This window comes from Rhinopithecus bieti, unplaced genomic scaffold (genome assembly GCF_001698545.2).
Source record: "Rhinopithecus bieti isolate Rb0 unplaced genomic scaffold, ASM169854v2 scaffold_11380, whole genome shotgun sequence".
NCBI lineage: Eukaryota > Metazoa > Chordata > Mammalia > Primates > Cercopithecidae > Rhinopithecus > Rhinopithecus bieti.
This window is the reverse complement of record NW_016807225.1, coordinates 4,359,808-4,381,993: the sequence shown is the minus strand read 5'-3', so window position 1 is coordinate 4,381,993 and position 22,186 is coordinate 4,359,808. Positions and strand designations below refer to the sequence as shown.

Here is a 22,186-nt window from a genome sequence, read left to right as displayed (position 1 = left end):
CTTCTCTGCAGAGGTGGGTGTTCTGCCTGCTCCACTTACCCTGTAGAACCAGGTGGTAGGGGCAAGTGGAGGGCAGCTGTGCAGTAGCAGGAAGCCCACCCACGTGTCCAGGCAGCCCACATAGGTGAGGGAGCTGCAGACATGCACACGAGAGGAAATGTGTGCTGATCAGAATGGAGAGATGCCCAGCACACAGCAATGGGCTCATACCACCAAAAACCCAGGGGTTTATTTTGTTTCATTATAGCTGTGGCCTTTGGAAAAGATCACTGCTTTAGAACCACAGCAGCAAATACCATCACATCAGGCATCTCCAATCCTAAAGCAGCCACAGGAGATAAACAGTGTGAGCTAGGAAAAGAGAAGAGCTGGAAAGAGAGTAGCCAAACACAGTGGGGTAAAGATCGAGGTAAGAGTGAGTGCAAGCCAGGGCGTAGCCCAGCAGCATCTGCTATGGATGCTGCAGCCTTGTTTCTCAAAGTACGACCTTGCAGCGGTGATGGTATGCAAAAGGTGGTACAAGAGGCAATTTCAGCTGGTACCCAGAATGTTTATTTGCATATGCATTAGATAGACAAAGAGAGAGAGAAAATCAAACCTGTAATTTCACAGATATTTTTGCTTAGAACAAAGCCAAGTAAAGGAAAGTGTCGACAGGATGAAAAATCACAGAAATACCTGAATAGTTGGTTATAAAGAAGTGTGTGGGAATAATAAACAATGAATTTAAAACATTCCAGCTTAATTCTGGATATGCAGGAAGAAAGCTGGAGTCAGGGAAGAAGTACCCACGGGCTATAACTGCATGGGTAAAGGGTACTATTGGGCAATGAGCATGAGGGCGATCACTAAATTATTTTTTATACTTTGTCTTAGGTCTTAAATATTTCACATTTCTTAAAATACAAGCTGTATACAGATATGGAAAAATAAAACGCTGGTGTTGGCCATGGTCCCTAGGTAACTAACAAGTCTAGACCAATTGAGAGGGTAACTGGCATTTCCCTGATTGCCTACGACCTACAGAGAAGCCACCACACAGTGAGCCCAATCCCCAGGGATAATCACATTTTCTCCCAGGCCCACCACATTTACCCCCAGGACTCCCACTGATGGCCATGGACCCTACCAAGTTTCTCCCCAGGCCACATCAAGGCTCAAGAACCTCCTCCTACAGAATTCTCCAGAATCAGAATGGTTTTGAGATCAGGGCCACTGCGGAAAACTGCACAAATTTCGATGCAGTATTCAGAAAGCTAAAAAGGAGGTGCTAGACTCACAGACTCTGTCTCCCTAATTCCAAAGAACTGGTCCTTAGATGACCCAACCAGAATGAATTAAATGCAGCTCATGCTCCTGCAGAAATTATCACAAACTCCGAGAAAGCCAGTCACCAAGATAGCAAGGATTCAATTTCTCTCCTCCTCTGTGCAGAACACTCTCAGGCAAACATTCCGTGATGACAAATGAAAGCAGCAAAAGCGGGTCTAGAGGCACAACGCTTGAAAACTCACTGAAAAGATTCCATGCCAGGTCGACAGGTGCTGCACATGCAAAGGAGCTGGGGCTCAACGAGACCCAGACCACTACTCTAGGAGGAACGCACTCCAGCCCCATCTCCCAAGAAAAGCTACCCCCCAACACGCCCAGCTTGCCTGGAAGTTAGTTGCCGTCAGGGATCAGGAGAAGTAATTCCAGACCAGGGGCCAGAGTTATAATAGACCAATATCAGTCCTGTAGCTGGTAATTTCTTGCCTTCTGCCCCCCCACCCTCAACTATGACAACTTGAAGGCAGAGGTCGAATCTTATTTCCCATTTTCTCCTCTGAACCTCACCCTGTACCTGACACAGAGCAGGCTCAATTAAAGTTGGCTAAAGTAATAGATGGATGGAAGGATGGTGAAGAAATGTCCTGGTTTGGCCAGACCAGATCCCAGGTTTCAGGGAATATTCCTGAAGAACCAGACATTGCTACAGTTCCCTTTGTAGACGAACAGGATCTTTAAAATGCTTAGTGAATTATACCTTCACTAGATTGGTAGGATGGTTATCCTCAAAACTGGCAGTTGTTCAATAGCTTCGGAGTTGAAACTCTTTCCTGAAGCAAAGAGCTAGCACCTATCAATTCCTTCTGAAGGGTCTACCCTCCCCTCCATAGAGGAATGCCAAATATTTGTTGAGCTGTTTTATTGATTAGATGAGTAAAGGAACTTCAGGGAGGTGGCTCTATTGCCCTTCTTCCTCCTCTGGTGTTTCCCAAATCCATCCCAGGCAGCAGCAGAACCTCAGGCTCAGAGGAGGGTGGGTGAAGAGGTAGGAGGAGTGATTCCAGCAGCAGCAGCCAGTTGGCAAGAACTGCTGCACAGGCATCTTTGTGTCTACTTTCTGTCCAACTTGGTGCTTTTCCCCAGATTGGAAGCAAATATACAGGGAGATGACAGAGTAAAAAGCACAAAGAACATGAGACTGGGCAATAACTGAACATCAAGATCAAGTTCATGATATGCTACACACCTGCTGGGGACGTGAGAAATCACATCACTGGCCAGGTGCAGTGGCTCACGCCTATAATCACAGCACTTTGGGGATTACAGCTGAGGCGGGTGGATCATATGAGGTCAGGAGTTCGAGACCAGCCTGGCCAATATGGTGAAACCCCGTCTCTACTAAAAATACAAAAATTAGCCAGGCATGGTGGCATGCGCCAGTAGTCCCAGCTACTCAGGAGGCTGAGGTAGAAGAATTGCTTGAACCCAAAAGGTAGAGGCTGCAGTGAGCTGAGATCACGCCACTGCACTCCAGCCTGGGCAACAGAGTGAGACTCCGTCTCAAAAAAAAAAAGAAAAAGAAGAAATCACATCACCTCTCCAGAACTCTACTTCCACATCTGTACATTAGAGGCTTGAGCTGGCTAATGCCCAAGATGTCTTTCTCAAATGCAATGGAATAGTTATAGAGTTGTCACCTGACCTTAGCCCCTTACTCTGCCCCTCCAACCAATATCCACAGGCCAGAAATTGGAGTCCCTTTTTCTCCAAAACAGTCTACCATATCCCGTGGTTCTAAAGGTTGATGGCAGCCAGGCATTGTGGCTTACACCTGTAATCCCATCCCAACACTTTCGGAGGTCAAGACAGGAGGATTGCTTGAGCCCAGGAGATCGAGGCTGCAGTGAGCCGAGATCATGCCACTGCACTTCAGCCTGGGCAACAAAGCAAGACTCTGTCTCAAAAAATAAATAAATAAATAAAATAAAAGTTGACAGTGTCTGACTCTTGTCTCTAAGTGCAGATTTTAGTAATGCCAAAATAGGTCTCCCATACTCAAACCCAAAGCACCCTATGTTCCTAAACAAAGTCAGATGTAAAGATTAGCAGAATTTTTTAGAAACAAATGGTTCTTATAGCAAATTTACAGCTACCTCCCCTCCCACAATCAGTGGTACTACAGGAGAACATTCTATCCTTATGTTTCCCACAACCATGCGGAGGGAGCCCTAGTATGCATAACACTCCTGACCTCTCTCTCCCGCTCCTTCACTCCTTGTGGGAGAGATAATCACCAATCAGATTAAGGAATTTAGGAGAAGAAACAGAGTTTGCTCAGCTCACCCCTTCCTCTCTCCCCTCCGTTGGGGATCTGCTTATCTGCAGAGCATTGATTTTCAGCTCCTTCCTCTTCTAAGAGGCAGTACCCCAACTGAGAGTCTTGTCCAGCCGTGTCTGTGCCTGGGTAGGTAAGCCTCTCAAATCCAGGGGTGAAGTTCAGCAAGCTCACTTGCTCCAGACCCCAGACTATATGCTCAACCCTGTGTCTATCAGTAATGAAGCTGATGAATATTGATCACCACCTGGCAGGGTCCTGCATCTCCCTGACTCTGCTTCTCAGGCAAGGAAGAGAAGGATATTAATCATTACTTGTAGTCCAAATATTGGGCACTATAGTAACTAACCGAACAAACACATACTACTGACCTGAAACATCTGATACCACAGAAGCCCAGAAACCTAGCTGGTAACAAGAATTCGAGCTTAGTTAAAAAACTTCACACTCAAAGTAGCAATCAAGGTCCCCTCTGACATTATAACTCTGATTTTAAAAAGAAAAGGTTCCTGTTCTTGTTCTCTCTCACACGCACACAGACACATATACACGTGCAGGTTCACACACTTTCTACCCACTGTCCAACACAAAAGCTGGCAAGTGGCACTGGTGTTTAAAAAAAAAAAATCAATAACTGGCTGGAGACAGTAGCTCACACCTATAATCATAGCACTTTAGGAGGCCGAGGTGGGAGGATCACTTGTGCCCAGGAGTTTGAGACCAGCATGGACAACATAACAAGACTCTGTCTCATATTTCATAATTTAAAAAAAAAAATTGGCCAGGCATGGTGGCTCACGCCTATAATCCCAGCAATTTGGAAGACCAGGGCAGGCAGATCATTTGAGGTCAGGAGTTCGAGACCAGCCTGGCCAAGATGGTGAAACCCTGTCTGTACCAAAAACTACAAAATTTAGTCGGGCATGGTGGCATATGCCTGTAGTCCTAGCTACTTGGGAGGCCGAGATGGGAGAATTGCTTCAACCTGGAGGGCAGAGGTTGCAGTGAACAGAGGTTGCCATGAGCAGAGATTGCACCACTGCACTCCAGCCTGGGCAACAAAGCGAGACCCTGTCTAAAAAAAAAAAAAAATCCAATGATGCAATAACTTTAAGCATTCTCAATCACTGAAGGCTTAATAAACAACTTTACTGGAGAATTTTCCATGGCTCCCTATTGTCTATGGCTTAAAACCTGGCCTTGAGTCACTCTGTCACCTAGCTCTAACACTATTTGCCACTAAGTCCCTTCACTCTCCTAGTCTCCAGTAACATTGAATTAATCTTTTTCTTATAGATAATCCTCAAAATTTCACCCATTACACTCGGCCAAAATCACCTTGTCCCCAAGGCTACATGTTTCAATCAACCCACCTTTCCAAACTCAGCTCCCATACCAACTTAACCCATTCAACCTCACCTATTTTAGGCCACTGTCTCTGCTTATGAATGCTTCAGTGGTCTTAACTATTTTAGAGTGTACGAGAGTCAAACAAGTAAGGAAATATATTGTAGATAAGAGGCAGGTTTATCACTGTCAGAGAAAGAGGTGATATTAAAAAAAGGAGAATGCTAACACGGCCTCCGTGGTGTTGGACTAAAATTGGAGATATAAGTATCAGTTCATAGTTTTTTGCCCAGATATAGTGGCTCATGCCTAGAATCCCAGCACTTTGGGAGGCCAAGGCATCAGGATCACTTGAGGCCAGGAGTTCAAGACCAGCCTGGGCAACACAGTGAGACCCCGTCTCTACAAATAATACTTTAAAAAATTAGCCAGGCATGTTGGTGCACACCTGTAGTCCCAACTACTCAGGAGGCTGAAGTGGGAGGATAGCTCAAGCCCAAGAGTTGGAGGCTGCAGTGAACCGTGATCACACCACTAGCCTGGGTGACACAGCAAGACCATGTCTCAAAAAAAAAAAATCTTAGTTTTTTAGTAGAAAGACAGAGGTGTGTGTATGTGTGAGTGAGTGTACACACATATATATCCTCACCTTGTCTCCTAAAAGGGCCTAGAAACAATGATACCCCAGTAGCAAAAGGAATACATAACCTCCACATCTTGGTTTCTAAATACCATTCTCCAATAACAGGAACCAGGGCTCCTTGGAGAAGTAATTGATTCCAGGGCAAAGAAAACACAGGATAAGCCTGAAGTATCTTTCAGTACAAGAATGTGAGGCAGTGCTCAAAATAGATTGGGGGCATTTCAAAAGGACAGAGGAGCCAACCTGAAAGAGCTCCCAATGGCCAAAGGTGGAACCACTTGAGCAATAAAATAATGATTGTTTTGCATATAAAGGAAAAGTATTGACTGGATTATATATGGGACATAGACCCCATAGAATAAAATAAATATCCATGAGTTCACAGTGATAACAATAATTAAATAGCTGGGTGCAGTGGCTCACGTCTGTAATCCCAACACTTTGGGAGGCCAAGGCAGGCAGATCACCTGAGGTCAGGAGTTTGTGACCAGCCTGTCCAACATGGTGAAACCCTGTCTCTACTAAAAATACAAAATTAGCTGGGTGTGGTGGTGGGCACCTGTAATCCCAGCTACTCAGGAGGCTGAGGCAGGAGAATCACTTGAACCCAGGAGGCAGAGGTTGCAGTGAGCGGAGACCGCGCCACTGCACTCCATCCTGGGCAACAAGAGCAAAACTCCATCTCACTAATAATAACAATAATTAAATAACTAGGGGAGAAGGGAAAGGTCTTTCTTATAGAAGAATTCCAATTAATAAATGTATAGAAGAAATGAGGAGAAAAGAATATCATTAACATGTTCATTAAAATGATAAGGAGCTATCAAGGCTAACTCTATGCTCAGGATCTCCTCTCTGGCTGGTTTAAATAATCCACAATGTTAAATTAAGCAAAGCTTCTCATGTCCATTCTTATAAAAGGAACAGGGGCAAAGGCCACCACCATCACTTTGCGGATAGAAAAGCAGAGGTGCTGGCCAAAGATGGTGGCTCACGTCTGTAATCCCAGCACTTTGGGAAGCCAAGGCAGTCAAATCACCTGAGGTCAAGAGTTCAAGACCAGACTGGCCAACATGGTAAAACCCCATCTCTACTAAAAACACAAAAATTGGGCCAGGCGCAGTGGCTCATGCCTGTAATCCCAGCACTTTGGAAGGCCGAGGTGGGCAGATCATGAGGTCAGGCGATGTAGATCATCCTGGCTAACAAGGTAAAACCACGTCTCTACTAAAAATACAAAAAATTAGCCGGGCGTGGAGGCACACGCTTGTAGTCCCAGATACTCGGGAGGCTGAGGCAGGAGAATCACTTGAACCCAGGAGGTGGAGGTTGCAGTGAGCCGAGATCGCGCCACTGCGCTCCAGTCTGTGCGACAAAGCAAGACTCTCGCTCAAAAAAAAAAAGCCTCTTAAAAACTAAAAAAATAAAAGCAGAGGTGCTTGGCAGTGGAGTAGGACTAGGTGCCAGGGGGCCTGGCTCCAGGTCCATCATGGCTCCAATCCTACCCAGCACATCCAAACCTCTCTGCACCCTCCTTAGGTACTAAAATTTTTGAATTTCATTTCTTCCCTTGAGTCACGGGCCGTCCTGTGACTATCAACACTCTACTTAAAAGATCCAGCATGTTTAAGTGACAAATCGAGGGCCATAGAAAAAAGAAAAAGAAAAAAAATAACCCCAGTATGCTACTCCAAGAATCCACACTATATAAGGACCCATTTGGCTGCAAGGAACAGCAAACTTAACTCAAACCACCTTGGGCAAAAAAAGAGAGAATTTCCTGATAGATATAATTGAAATTCCAGTGGTAGTCTAGCTTCCATTTCAGCTAGATCCAGGAACTCAAATTATGCATTTCTATGCAATACTAGCTCCATTCACAGACAGGGTTTCCCTTCATAGTGGCAAAGATGGCTGCCAACAGCTCCAAGCCAACATCTTACACTCTCAGCTCACACAGCAGAAAAGAGAGAGCGGCTCTTCCCAGAAAAGTCCTGCGTACTGGCCAGAACTGGCTCAAGTACTCAGGTTCCCTGAATCAATCTCCAGAGCCAGCAGAATAGACTCTGCTAATTACCTGGCTAATAAGGGTGGGGTAAGCCTTTCCCAAACCCAGAGTATACGTCAATACAGCGGCTCCCCAGAGAAAAGTTTATATGCTGTTCCCCAAAATGAGAATGGCTTCTAAGCTGAAAAACTAGCATATATCCACTACATCCCCAACCCTCATCAGAATCAACTCCATCCTCCCTCCTCCAGCCCCATTCCTAGATGACTACACCAGCAGTGACTTCTGTATGCTTTATGAATAAGCCAGCTCACACACATCTCAGTTTGTAAGCATCCTGAACACCAGGGATCTGGTTCTCCAAAGCATGTGAGCCCCTCCCCACCACCTTGGCTGCCTAGCAAAGGGCCACTAGGCCTCTAGAACACACTTCTTCACGGTGGCTCTCAGCCCTCTGGTTCCAGAGCTGAGTCACTGAGATCCCAGCCTGCCTGCGCCAACCTTGAAAGTGTTTGAAGTCACCGCCTGACGAGCTAGCCTCCTGGCTCTGACATACTCTGGGACCTGGAGATGCTGGCTTGACAGTTGAGATACTTATGTTTTACCCTTCACTCATGGCTTTATCAGCCACGCTGACAAGAAGGCATAAGCACTCCAATGGAAGAAAACACTCCTGCGGTATTTACTCGTGCTCTTAGCGCCAGCCAGCTCCCCCTTCCCAGGCACAACTCCCAGAGACGGGCCTACACCCTGTTATCTGGTGCCAGCCACCACGTGCTGCTCTCTTGTCAAATGCCATGCTGCACTTTCCTTACTGCATCCCCTAAAACTGTCAACTTCTCCAGGAGCCTCAGTGTCACTGCCTTTCAGATGACTTACATGTGACACGTGACAGGCAACTGTTTTTTTGACACCCCTCGCCTGCCTCCCCTGCAGATTCCATAAAGCAGAGGCCTTGCCCCTGTGTCCAAACCCACAAGCTCTCTGTAGAATGATACACCAGTGGGTGTGAAGGTCCTTAGCCCTGGTTAGCTGGAGAAAGAGGGGCAGGGAAACACAGTGGGCAATTGTGTCTCAGAAGCAGGGGCTGGCCGGGCGCGGTGGTTCAAGCCTGTAATCCCAGCACTTTGGGAGGCCGAGATGGGCAGATCACAAGGTCAGGAGATCGAGACCATCCTGGCTAACACGGTGAAACCTCGTCTCTACTAAAAAATACAAAAAACGAGCCAGACGAGGTGGCGGGCGCCTGTAGTCCCAGCTACTTGGGAGGCTGAGGCCGGAGAATGGCGTAAACCCGGGAGGTGGAGCTTGCAGTGAGCTGAGATCCAGCCACTGCACTCCAGCCCGGGCGACAGAGCTAGACTCCATCTCACAAAAAAAAAAAATAAGCAGGGGCTTTGAGATTCTCCATAAAAACTAACATTTCGGCACCTGTAGTCCCAGCTACTTGGGAGGCTGAGGCAGGACAATCACTTGAACCTGGGAGGCGGAGGTTGCAGTGAGCCGAGATCACACCACTGCCCTCCAGCCTGGGTGACAAGAGCAAAAAACTCCATCTCAAAAAAAAAAATTTTCATTCATTCATTCGTTCAACAAACCTTTATTCAGGACCTGTCACATCCTGGTGATGGATGCTGCAGACATGGAAATTCATAGCACAGACCAAATCTCTGTCCTCATGGAACATACTGTGTAGGAGACATTTGACTTGTTTTTGATACCTGCTTTCTATTTCACAAGGCACTGAGATATTATCTACATAATCCTGAGGAAGTGGCATAACCATCTCTAATTTATAGACAAATGGCATCTCCAAAAGGCTAAATGAATTTCCCAAAGCCAAGCCACAAACTCGGGTCTTCTAACTATTAACCTCGTGCTCTGTCTGGGACCTCCCCAAAGGTAGGGAGGTGGCAGGGTACAGGCTGGCATTGAAACAGACATTAAATCAACGCAGGCCTACGCATCATTGCTAGAGATGCAAGATCAAAAAAACAAAGACTGAATCCCTGATCTAAAGGAACAGATAGTCTAAAAAGAAAGGCATGTAACCAACTATCGTCTGCGGCAAGAATAAAGACAAAATGATTAAATTCAAATAGGAAGACGTCTCTGGAAAGATGCACAAAAAATAATAATTGCCTCCAGGCAAGAAAATTGGGTACCTGAGGAACAAGGGTAGGAGGGTCATTTTGTATGTTTCAAATACTGTATATTTTGAATTATGTACCATTTGAATGTATTTCCCATTAAATAACACTTTGAAGATGCAATCAGCAAAATCCTAAAGGTAGAAAATTCTACAGGATAAATTAGCTGGTTATTTCAACAAACAAGTAACTCAAAAAAGAGGGAGAGTGAGGAAATGTTATAGATTTTTAAAGATGCAGAAAACATCAACCTTAATATATCTACCTTATTTGGATATTTTGATCCAGATTTGAACAAACTAACTATAAAAGGCATTTGGGGCTTGGCATGGTGGCTCACGCCTGTAATCCCAGCATTTTGGGAGGCGGAGGTGAGTGGATCACTTGAGGTCAGGAGTTGGAGACCAGCCTGGCCAACACGATGAAACCCAGTCTCTACTAAAAATACAAAAATTAGCCAAGCATGGTGGTGTACATATGTAATCCCAGTCACTCAGGAGGCTGAGGCAGGAGAATCGCTTGAACCCAGGAAGCAGATGTTGCAATGAGCCAAGATCGCACCACTGCACCCCAGACTGGGTGACGGAGTGAGACTCTGTCTCAATAAATATAGAAATAAAAGAATGAATAACTAAAGGGGGGAAAGATGACTAACAAGATGGGCAAAATGTTGATAGTTTCTGAAGCTATGTGACAGTTCCACCAGAGTTCATTCTACTATTCTCTGTATTCTTGTGGGTGGTTGAAATTGCCATAATAAAAAGTTTAAATAAAAATTTAGAAATTAATTATTCCATCCACATAGGAAAACTGAGAAGGAAAGTACCACCGAGGGGAGCTTAAGCTGAGTCCAGAAGGATGACGAGGAATTTTCTAAGGGGCAAAGGGCATTCCTGGCTGAGAGGACTGCCTGCACACAGACATGCCAATCTATCACAATCTCTGGAGGAGCCAAAGGTATCTACACTTGACCTCAAACTCAACCTACATCCACAAAAAGTGCCCTCTTGTTTGATCTCCCAAGTCTCCAGGATATCTAACCATATATCAACATCAACTACCCCGTTCGAAGTGACGACAGAGAGTCTGGGGTTGACAGCTCGACTCACAGGCCTACAAGAGGCCCCAGAGTAGCCCTCAGAGGATAGGAAAGCAATTAACCTCTTTCAATTGGGTTTTGCCTGACGAAACAGTTTAGAAGCCAGCTGAGTTACCTGCGGGACAGAGCCTACATCCCTCTTGAGTCATCCCAGACACCTGCACTCCCCAGAAACACACACTGGCCTCCCCCACAGCACCTTGCAGATTGGTAACTCAGTACCATGGCATCCAGCTTGATGATGGTCTGACAGCACCCCTCAGAAGCACTGAAACCTCTACATGAAGGAGAAAGCGGTCCTCCCCTCTTTCCTTCCAAAAATTCAGTGGCCAATGCCCCCAGCCTCAATCCCCTACACTGCCCTCTGCCCAACTCCAGCTGTACACAGGAAGCTTCTTGGCTAGGCAGCTGCTTCAGGATTTATTCAATCCTAGGCCAGGTGCCGTGGCTCACGCCTGTAATCCCAGCACTTTGGGGGGCTGAGGTGGGAGGATCACTTGAGCGTAGCAGTTCAAGGGTTATCCAGTCCTGGCCTGGTTCAGATGGGTCCCATGGGTTACTTACCTTAGATCTCAGCTGCAAGTACTCCTCTGAGCCATAGGGGACACTCTTCAGGGAAGTGAGGTAGTCATAACTGATGACAGCCGTCTGTGAACCAAGGCGGTGGGGAAAAGCTTAGCACCTGGACATTAAGTACTACTACTCTACCTAAACCTTGCAGTACAGCCGCTATGTCTGGGGAAGCGGCCAGTCCCACCCCTAAGATGCCCGGCCCCTGGATCTTATTCTAGCTAGCTTCCTCCTGTCATTCAGGACTCTGTGCAAATGCCACCTATGCAGAGGCCCACTCTAAAATTGTCCCTCTTACCAGAAACATTCAATTATTTATCACAACAAACCACCATCCAACATTACCTTGCTCGTTTGTTTCCTTGTTTATGAACTGTCTCTTCCTGTAAGCTTAAACTCTAAGCTCTAGAAGCACAGGGGCTTGTCCTTCCTCTCCATCACTATACCCCAGCACCTTTTACACTGCCAGGTACATTGAGTAAATGCTCAATGAAAGCTAGTTGAATAAAGCTGTTACATAAACTTGGCCCACTTCTCCACATCACAAATAAACATATATGTATGTTTGCTCTAATAGCATGTCTTTTTTTTTTTTTTTTTTTTTGAGACAGAGTCTTGCTCTGTCACCCAGGCTGGAGTGCACTGGCATGATCTCGGCGATCTTGGCTCACTGCAACCTCTGCCTTCCAGGTTCAAGCAATTCTCCTGCCTCAGTCTCCCAAGTAGCTGAAATTGCATGCACACACAGCCACACCCGGCTAATTTTTGTATTTTTAGTAGAGATAGGATTTTGCCATGATGGCCAGGCTGGTCTGGAACTCCTGGCCTCACGTGATCCTCCCACCTCAGCCTCCCAAAGTGTTGGGATAACAGGCATGAGCCACTGTGCCTGGCCCTAATAGCATAAGTCTTGATTCCGTGTCCCCTTATCCAGAGTGAATCAGAAAATTCGTCTCCAAGATATCCTAGGCATGGAAGGGCCTTGGGGATTATCTACCCCAAAACTTCCTTTATAGAATTGAGTAACTGGGACCCTAGAAGTTCAGGGATTTACAAAATTGATATTAAGAAGAGTTTCTTCCTTTGCACTCTACAAAGCTTTATTCTATTCGACATATACTTGTTGAACACCAACTACAAGCAAGACTTGGTCACTGAGCAGCGTTCAAGGACAATCCAGACCAGAGCTCTGGCCTTTAAAAATTGGACAGCTTTGTGCCTGGTTTATAAAGCACTGATCCATATCTTCCTCCCTACTTTCCAACTATTCAAATCTCTAAGATTCCATTTAAAACCTGCTTCTGGCTGGCCTGAAGGTATTGAGTTATCTCAGTTGATTGTTCACAGTCAGTCACAGATCATACTCCTTGTTCTACTCATTTCTCCCTTCTCACTATTTGCACTTGACTAGTCTAAAAATATATATATACAGGCCGAGCATGGTGGCTCACACCTGTAATCCCAGCACTTTGGGAGGCCAAGGCAGGCAGATCACTTGAGGTAAGGAGTTCGAGACCAGCCTGGCCAACATGGTGAAACCCCCTCTTCTACTAAAAATACAGAAATTAGCCAGATGTGCTCACTTGAACCCAGAAGGTGAAGGCTGCAGTGAGCCGAGATGAGATCGTGCCACTGCACTCCAGCCTGGGCAACAAAGTGAGACTCTGTCTCAAAAAATATATATATATATGGATTTGGATGCATGGATTTGGATTGTTTAACTTATTGTTGCAGGCATTACTCAACCATATATGCGTGTACACACACACACACGCACGCGCGCATAAAATTGGCCTGGCACAGTGGCTCACATCCGTAATCCCAGCATTTTGGGAGACCAAGGTGGACAGACTGCTTGAGCCCAGGAGCTCAAGACCATCCCAGGCAACAGAGTGAAACCCTATCTCTACAAAAAAATACAGAAATTGGCCAGGTGTGGTGGCAGGCATCTGTGGTCCCAGCTACTCGAGAAGCTGAGGCGGGAGGATCTCTTGATTCCAGGAGGTGGAGGTTGCAGTAACCCAATATCACACCACTGCATCCCAGCCTGGACAACAGAGCGAGACTCTGTCTCAAAAAAATAAAATTTTATATATATATATACTCACACACATATATATGTATATATGTATACATATGTATGCATATATATACACACACATATTTATGCTTTGTAACATTGTAGAGGATGCTAATAGGGAGGTCCAGACAGGCAACTAACCCGAGCACTTGAATTTCACTGAAGATACAATCTTGAGTATAAATTTGTCCAGACCTTATCTTGTCTCAGAGATAGAACTGCATACATTTGGGTGGAACCAATCAGGTTGATATTATATATATTACATATAATACATTATATATAACATAAAAAATNTTTTTAAATCTATATACCTCATTTATGTACATATATAAATATATATAAATTATATATACATAAATTTTTTTTTTTATATATATATACATATACATATATATTACATAAAATAAAACCTGCTACCCCTAGGATACCAATCCTGACTCCCAGGTCACAGCACTCACTCCGGTGTCTGACCATAGTAGCAGGCATCTGAATCACCCATCTTGGCACAATGCATGGATTTAGATTGTTTTTTAACCTATTAATGTAGGCATTCCTCACCCAGAAGCTACTTCGTAGCTGGGTCTAGGTAGGACAGTTTGTTTCTGTCCCTCAAAGCATGTAAGACAATGCTCGACCAAAAAAAGGCACTCGGTAAACACTTGGGAATTGTTTCATACTCCGTAGCCTGATTATCCAAAGTCTATTTGTCAGTATTGGTTCTATGACTCGGCTCAGCCTTAAGGACAGGCACAGCAGTGCCCTCCCCTCTGAGCCAGGACTCGAAGGACACCTGACAATACCGAGTATTAAGGAGATGGTGAGATGACAACCACAACAGACTGTGCATCAGACTGAATCTACATCAAGGGGAAGAAAGCATGAGCTCATCCTGCAGCAGATAAAGGAGGAAAGCCAGCATAAGGCATGTGGCCATCTACCCACCAATGGGACAATTCTACAGGAATGTCTGAGAGAGTTGCTGTCAGCAGAGTTAGGAGGACATGATCACACCAGGATGATGATCCTGTTGAGCCACTGGAGAAAACCTCTAAACATAAAATATTCAGCTCAGGTTCTCTGTCAGTTTGGAGCTTGGAGGGGATCCCACAAAGTTCTCTGAGGCCTAGACCATCTGGGTATGAGTCCTGCATCAGGAACCATTCATCCTAGTTCACGGCAGAGAGATCAAGTTTTCTAGCAGAATTTAATCAAAACTGCAAAGTCCTCCTTGCACATGCATTTGCTGAAGAGCACGGCCCCTCTTGGTGTGTTGCTAAAATAAGATACAGAACCTAAAATATAAAGGCTTCAGAACACAGACCCAGTGCAGTCCCATTCTATGTTACCTTGGGATGACAGGAAACCCTGTGGTACAGGAATAAAGGAATATGAGGTTGTGTGTACAGGAATAAAGGAATATGAGGACACATACCCATATGTGTACACCTGTGCAGATGGAGCTTTTGCACATGTAAGGATACACAAGTATCTCCACATATGTATAACAGGCATGTCTATCTGCTACATGTATGAACACCTGCAAGTAATCCTGCAGCTTCTCTGCTACCCCCAAATGGGAAAAACCTACCGTAGCAACTGCTCTGCCCACCCTGACAGCGCCAAAGTCATTAGGGTCCAAGTACTTGTTACTGTAGAGGTAGATGCCAGAGGCAGCAAGAGCCATGCTGGTCCATGAAGCAAGCTTGAGAGCCTTTCTGGCCATGTCCCCTTTTTTCCTGCAGAAAAAAGGAAAGTTGAGAAAGAACAGCAGTTAAGAGTTTCATAGTTAGTCAAACTGAAGTTCAAATCTCAGCTCTATCACTTAGATTATATAACCTTGGGTCATTTCGTTAATCTCACTGAGCCTTAGTTTCTTCGTGTGTAAAACAGGAAAATAACTAACTCAAAAGTAGTTGGGATAAAATGAAATAATGCACATAAAATCCTTAGCATAGTACCTGGGGCAAGTCAATCCTCAAAGTCCTTCCTTCAACAGTGCCAGGCACTGTTCTAGATACAGGGAGAGACAGTAAACAAAATAAAGTTCTTGCCCACTTGGAGCTTACACAGATAGATCACTATAGAATATCAGAGCTGGTATAAATGCTGACAAGAAAAGCAGAGAGAGGCCAAGCACAGTGGCTCACGTCTGTAATACTAACATTTTAGGAGGCTGAGGTGCGCAGATCGCTCGAGTCCAGGAGTTCCAGACCAGCCTGGGCAACAAGATGAAACCCCGTCTCTACAAAAAATACAAAAATTAGCCAGGCATCGTGGCACGTGCCTGTGGTCCCAGCTACTCAGGAGGCTGAGGTGGGAGGATGGTTTGAGCCCGGGAGGAGGAGACTACAGTGAGCTGAGATCATGCCACCACACTATAGCCTGGGTAAGAGAGCCAGACCCTGTCTCAAAAAAAACAAGCAGAGAGGGCAAAGGGATCAGGAGAGAGGAAAATTGTTATTTTAGAAGCAAAGCAGAAGAGCAGGTAAACCATCACTACTGTGTCTATCATGATACCACAGTGCACATAGAGGCATCACTAGCCCTCTATGCCCATGTCAAAAGTGATCAGGCCACAGCCAAAATGGCAGCTGCTCAGGAGCAGCCAGGTGAGCCCTCTGTGTATGGCTGATTTTCAAAACATTTACTTTGGTTAGAGAAGACTACCCCTTGTCTTGAATGGAGGCTCCTTGAGGGCAAACACCATGACTGTCACTACTCTGCCCACTCACAGTCCTAGAGAGTGTTTTACAGTTAGAGGCTTAATACCTACCTGCTGATCTGATCTATTCAAATTCATACTCCTAGTCAATGTGACCTTTCCCCACCCTATTTGTACCTGCTCAGTCCACCAGGTGGCTGCACAGTCATTCTTTGGGGTCAGTGCACCCAACAGAGTACGTCCCCTTCAATTCCCGAGCAATTTATATCAGACTAAAGTCCACGACCACAGTTGCAGCTGCCAGGAGAGAGGTGCCACACGAGAGCAGCAGCACACCACCAAGCCACCTGCAGGCGCCAGCCTTGCACACCTTGTACCCTCATCCCTCTGCTCTGGAATGAGTCTGTGCCTGTCACCTTCCTGCTCTGTGCCTGTTTCCCCTTTGTGTGGAAACTATCATTACAAACAAGCTTATCTTCATTTTATTTGTCTTTGAAACAAGGTCTTGCTCTGTCGCCCAGGCTGGAGTGCAGTGCCACGACCTCAGCTCACTGCAACCTCCGCCTTCCAGGTTCGAGTGTTTCTCCTACCTCAGCCTCCCGAGTAGCTGGGATTACAGGTTGCCACCACCATGCCCAGTTAATTTTTGTATTTTTAGCAGAGACGGGGTTTCGCCATGTTGCCTAGGCTGGTCTCAAACTCCCAACCTCAGGCAATTCACCTGCCTCAGCCTCCCAAAGTGCTGGGATTACAGGCATGAGCCACCACGCCAACTCATTTTCTTTAAAGTCTACTTTGACTCATGCCTCATAATATAGTCACATTTTTTAAAATTTATATACATATATATTTACCATCTACTACCTGGAGATGGTGTCAGATCCCATTGGTTGAGGGCCCCATCCCCAAGACTGCATCCCCCACATCCCCCTACAACATTAGTCACAAGTCCAGGTCTCTAGAACTTCTGACCAACCAGCTTCAAGTTGGGGTTCCCACAACCCCTTCTTTGGGTTCGATTAAGCTACTGCAGCAACTCACATAACTCAGGTACACACTTACATTTGCTGGCTTATTATAAAGGAGACTGCAAAAGATACTGATGAACAGATGTGCAGGGTCAGTTACAGGGAAAGGGCGTGAAGCTTCCAGGACTTCGCTAGGCGCACCACACTCCGCAAATCTCCAAGTTCAGCTACCAGCCCTCTTGGGTTCTTGGGTTTTTATGAAGCTTCATGATGTCAGCATTCCTTCCCCCGCTGTATAGGGCAGAACCTACTCTAGGGAGGGCCTTAAGACCCACAATCAGAAAGGTGGGGAAAGACCACAACCCTGCCTTGGGGCAGGTGAGAGGAGGGCAGGAAAGAGATTCTGATTCCTGAGCCCTGGCCCTGAGGCCTAACACGCCCAACATTACCACAAAAACTGTAACAAGGGCTGTGGGAGTTATGAACCAGGAACAGCGAACAAAAACCAATATATATAATAACACCACAATAGGCCTTTTTTATAATTCCATTGCTCTTCCCTTTGGAACCTTCATTTCCTAATCTAGTATTTCTAAAGTACAATCAGAGGAACACCTGGAAAAATATTAGCCTAGATGCCATTTCAAAAATGCAGATTCCTGGGCCAAGAGAGGTAGCTCACGCCTGTAATTCCAGCACTCTGGGAGGCCCAGGCAGGCGGATCTCTTGACGTCAGGAGTTCCAGACCAGCCTGGCCAACATGGTCAAACCCCATCTCTATTAACATTAGCTGGGTGTGGTAGTACATACCTGTAGTCCCAGCTACTTGGGAGGCTAAGACAGGAGAATCACTTGAACCCAAGAGGCAGAGGTCGCAGTGAGCTGAGATCGCACCACTGCACTCCAGCCTGGGCAGCAGCAGGAGACTCCATCTCAAAAAGAAAAGAAAAGAAAAGAAAAAAGCCAGGTGCGGTGGCTTACACCTGTAATCCTGTAATCCCAACACTTTGGGAGGCCAAGGCGGGTGGATCACGAAGTCAGGAGTTTAAGACCAGCCTGGCCAATATGGTGAAACTCTGTCTCTACTAAAAATACAAAAATTAGCCAGGCATGGTGGTGTGCACCTGTAGTCCCAGCTACTCGGGAGGCAGGGGCAGGAGAATCACTGAACCCAGGTGGCGGAGGTTGCAGTGAGCCAAGATCATGCCACTGCACTCCAGTCAGGGCCACAGAAAGAGACTCCAACTCAAAAAAAAAGAAAGAAAGAAAGAAAAGAAAAGAAATGCAGGTGCCTAGCTGGGGGCAGTGACTCATGTCTGTAATCCCAGCACTTCAGGAGGCCACAATGGGAGGATTGTTTGGGCCTAGGAGTTCAAGACCAGCCTGGGGAAGAAAAAAAGGGAGACCCCATCTCTACAAAAAATGTAAACATTAGCCTGGAGTGACACCGTATGCCTACAAGTCCCAGCTACTCAAAATGCTGAAGTGGAAGGATCCCTCGAGCCCAGGAGGTTGAGGCTGAAATGAGCCATGATCATGCCACTGCATTCTAGCCTGGGCAACAGAGCAAAACCCTGTTTTAAAGAAAAAAAAAGACAAAACAAACTTTAAAAACGTTTTTTAAAATGTAGATTCCTGGGCCAGGCTTGGGGGCTCACACCTGTAATTCCAGCACTTTGGGAGGCCAAGGCATGCAGGTCAAGAATTCGAGACCAGCCTGACCAACACGGTGAAACCCCATCTCTACTAAAAAAAAAAAAAAAAAAAAAAAAAAAAAAAAAAAAAAAAAAAAAATTACCCGGGCATGTTGTCATGTGCCTCTGTAATCCCAGCTACTCAGGAGGCTGACGCAAGAGAATTGCTTGAACCCAGGAGGTAGAAGTTGCAGTGAGCCGAGATGGTGCCACTGCACTCCAACCCGGGTGACAGAGCGAGACCCCGTCTCAAAAAAAAAAAAATTAGTAAAATAAAATAAAGAAATGTAGATTCCTAGAGTCCACCCCGTGGGCCATTGAACTACCAACTCTAGGGGTAAGACTCAGGGATGTGCATTTTAATAAGATAACAAGTGATTTGTCTGAAAGCTCAAGTTTGACAGCCACACTTCTACTTTTTTTTTTGAGAGTATCTTGCTCTGTCACCCACCCAGGCTGGAGTGCAATGGCACAATCTCAACTTACTGCAGCCTTGACCTCCTGGGTTCAAGCAATCCTCCCATCTCAGCCTCCAGAGTGTGCTAATTTTTGTTGTAAAGATGGGGTTTCGCCATTTGCTCAGGCTGGTCTCCAACTCCTGAGCTCAAGCGATCCCCCACCTTGGCCTCCCACAGTGCTGAGATTACAGATGTGAGCTACCATGCCCAGAAAGGACTTTTTTTTTTTTTTTCAGTACATAGAGGCTTCGTTGTCTACCAATGGGTCAGAAAAAAAAGGGGGGTCAGGTGCAGTGGCTCACACCTGTAATCCCAACACTTTGGGAAGCCAAGATGGGAGGATCACTTGAGCCCAGGAGTTCAAGACCAGCCTAGGCAACATAGCAAAACCCCACCTCTACAAAAAATACAAAAATCAGCTGGGTGTGGTGGCATGCACCTGTTGTCCTAGCTACTTAGGAGGCTGAGGTGGGAGGATCGCTTGAGCTTGGGAGGCAAAGGTTGCAGTGAGCTGAGATTGTACCACTGCACCCCAGCCTCAGTGACACAGTGAGACCCTGTCTCAGAAAAATAAAATTTAAAAAAAAAAAAAGCTGGGCATGGTGGCTCACACCTGTAATCCCAGCACTTTGGGAGGCCGAGGCAGGTGGATCACCTGAGGTCAGGAGTTTGAGACCAGCCTGGCCAACATGGCAAAACCCGTCTCTACTAAAAATACAAAAGCTAGCCAGGTATTGTGGCATACACTTGTAGTTTCAGCTACTTGAGACGCTGTGGCAGGAAAATCACTTGAACAGGAGGCAGAGATTGCAGTGAGCCGAGATCACACCACTGCACACTCCAGCCTGGGTGACAGGATGATACTCCCAAAAAAAAAAAAAGAAAGAAAAACAAAGAGAGGCTTTGCTGAAATTTAGTGTTTAAGTTCATTAATGTATATTCCCCCCAAAACATGCCTCCCCTTCCCCAACACCAGATGACTGCATTCACTCTACGAGGGGAACTGCAAGCAATGATTTTTAAGGAAATAATTTAAGAAACTCAGACTGGGCATGGTGGCTCATACCTGTAATCCCAGCACTTTGGGAGGCCAAGGTGGGTGGATCACAAGGTCAGGAGTTCGACACCAGCCTGGCCAACATGGTGAAACTCTGTCTCTACTAAAAATACAAAAATTAGCTGGGCGTGGTGACGCATGCCTGTAGTCCCAGCCACTCGGGAGGCTGAGGCAGGAGAATTGCTTGAACCCAGGAGATGGAGGTTGCAGTGAGCCGAGACCGTGCCATTGAACTCCAGCCTGGGCAACAAGAACAAAACCCCATCTCTAAAAAATAATAATAATAAAATAAAATTTAAAATAAAAGGCCAGCACAGCAGCTCACACCTATAATCCCAGAACTTGGGAATGCTGAGGCGGGTGGATCACCTGAGGTCGGGAGTTCAAGCCCAGCCTGACCAACATGGAGAAACCCAGTCTCTAGTAAAAATACAAAATTAGCCAGGCGTGGTGGCGCATGCCTGTAATCCCAGCTACTTGGGAGGCTGAGGCAGGAGAACTGCTTGAACCCAGGAGGCGGAGGTTGCGGTGAGCTAAGATCATGCCATTGCACTCCAGCCTGGGCAACAAAAGTGAAACTCCGTCTCAAAAAAAAAATTTTAAGAAACTCATTTCTTTCCCTAAACACAAATGCTCAATCTCTGGCCCAACTCCTGGGATCAGTTCCTATCTCTGCAAGAATGAGATTGTGACTTTGTAAATAAAACGAATATGCAGCCAAGCATGGTGGCTTACATCTGTAACCCCAGCACTTTGGGAGCTGAGGCGGGCAGATCACTTGAGCCCAGGAGTTCAAGACCAGCCTGGCCAACATGGCGAAACTCTATCTCTACTAAAAATACAAAAACTAGCCAGGCGTGGTGGCTCGCCCCTGTAATCCCAGCTACTCAGGTGGCTAAAGCACGAGAATTGCTTGAACTCAGGAGGCGGAAGTTGCAGTGAGCTAAGATCACACTACTGCACTCTAGCCTGGGTGAAAGAATGAAACTCTGTCTCAAAAAAAGAATATGCAGTAGTATGTACAATAGCCAAGATGCAGAAACAATCTAAGTGTCCATCCACAAATGAATGAAGAAATTGTGAAATACACACACACACACACACACACACAATGGAATATTATCCAGCCATAAAAAGGAAGCCTACCATTGGTGACAACATGGATCAACCTAGAGAATATTTTGCTAAGTGAAATAAGCCAGACATGGAAAGACAAATACTGCATGATCTCACTCTTATGTGGAATCTAAAGAAGTCAAACTCTCAGAGGTAGAGGTTAGAACGGTGGTTACCAGGGGCTGGGGGTTTGAGGGAAATGAGGCGATATTGGTCAAAAGGTACAAAGTTTCAGTTATAAGATGAATAAGTTCTGAGGAATCCAATGTACAATATGGAAACTATAATTAATACTACTGTATTGTTTACTTGAAATTTCCTAAGAGAGCAGATCTTAAGTGTCCTCAACACACACACACACAAAAGGGTAACTATCTGAGGTGACAGATATGTTGATTGATTGTGGTCATCATTACACAGTACACATATACCAAATCATCAAGTTGTACACCTTGAATAGGTACAATTATTTGTCAATTACACCTGAATAAAGCTGGAAAATAATAAATTAAAAGAATAAATTAAAACCTTGCTTTCTAGCATGTTCTTTATTTCCTTGACATTTCTCTTTATTTTATGAAAATTTCCCTGTCCCCATTTTGTTATGCCAATATTTTAATAAGCCAAGGATTCTTTTTGGGTGTTGTCGTTGTCATTGTTGTTGTTGTTGTTGAGACAGGGGTTTACTCTGCCACCCAGGCTGGAGTGCAGTGGCGGAATCACAGCT

The 22,186-nt window shown here is 45.6% G+C and overlaps 1 protein-coding gene across 2 annotated transcripts in view; it reads right to left on the bottom strand.

Moving 5' to 3' along the window:
* The window catches only part of ADCK1 (aarF domain containing kinase 1), a 130,763-nt gene that overhangs the window by 98,011 nt on the left and 10,566 nt on the right, over positions 1-22,186 (bottom strand). For both annotated transcript variants that reach the window (XM_017880656.1, XM_017880657.1), the window contains 2 exons: positions 15,093-15,240; positions 11,416-11,499 (listed from right to left, as the gene is read on the bottom strand). In XM_017880656.1, the coding sequence (XP_017736145.1) occupies positions 11,416-11,499; positions 15,093-15,227 (219 nt within the window). In that variant the 5' untranslated portion in view covers positions 15,228-15,240. The remainder of the gene's footprint in view (positions 1-11,415; positions 11,500-15,092; positions 15,241-22,186) is intronic.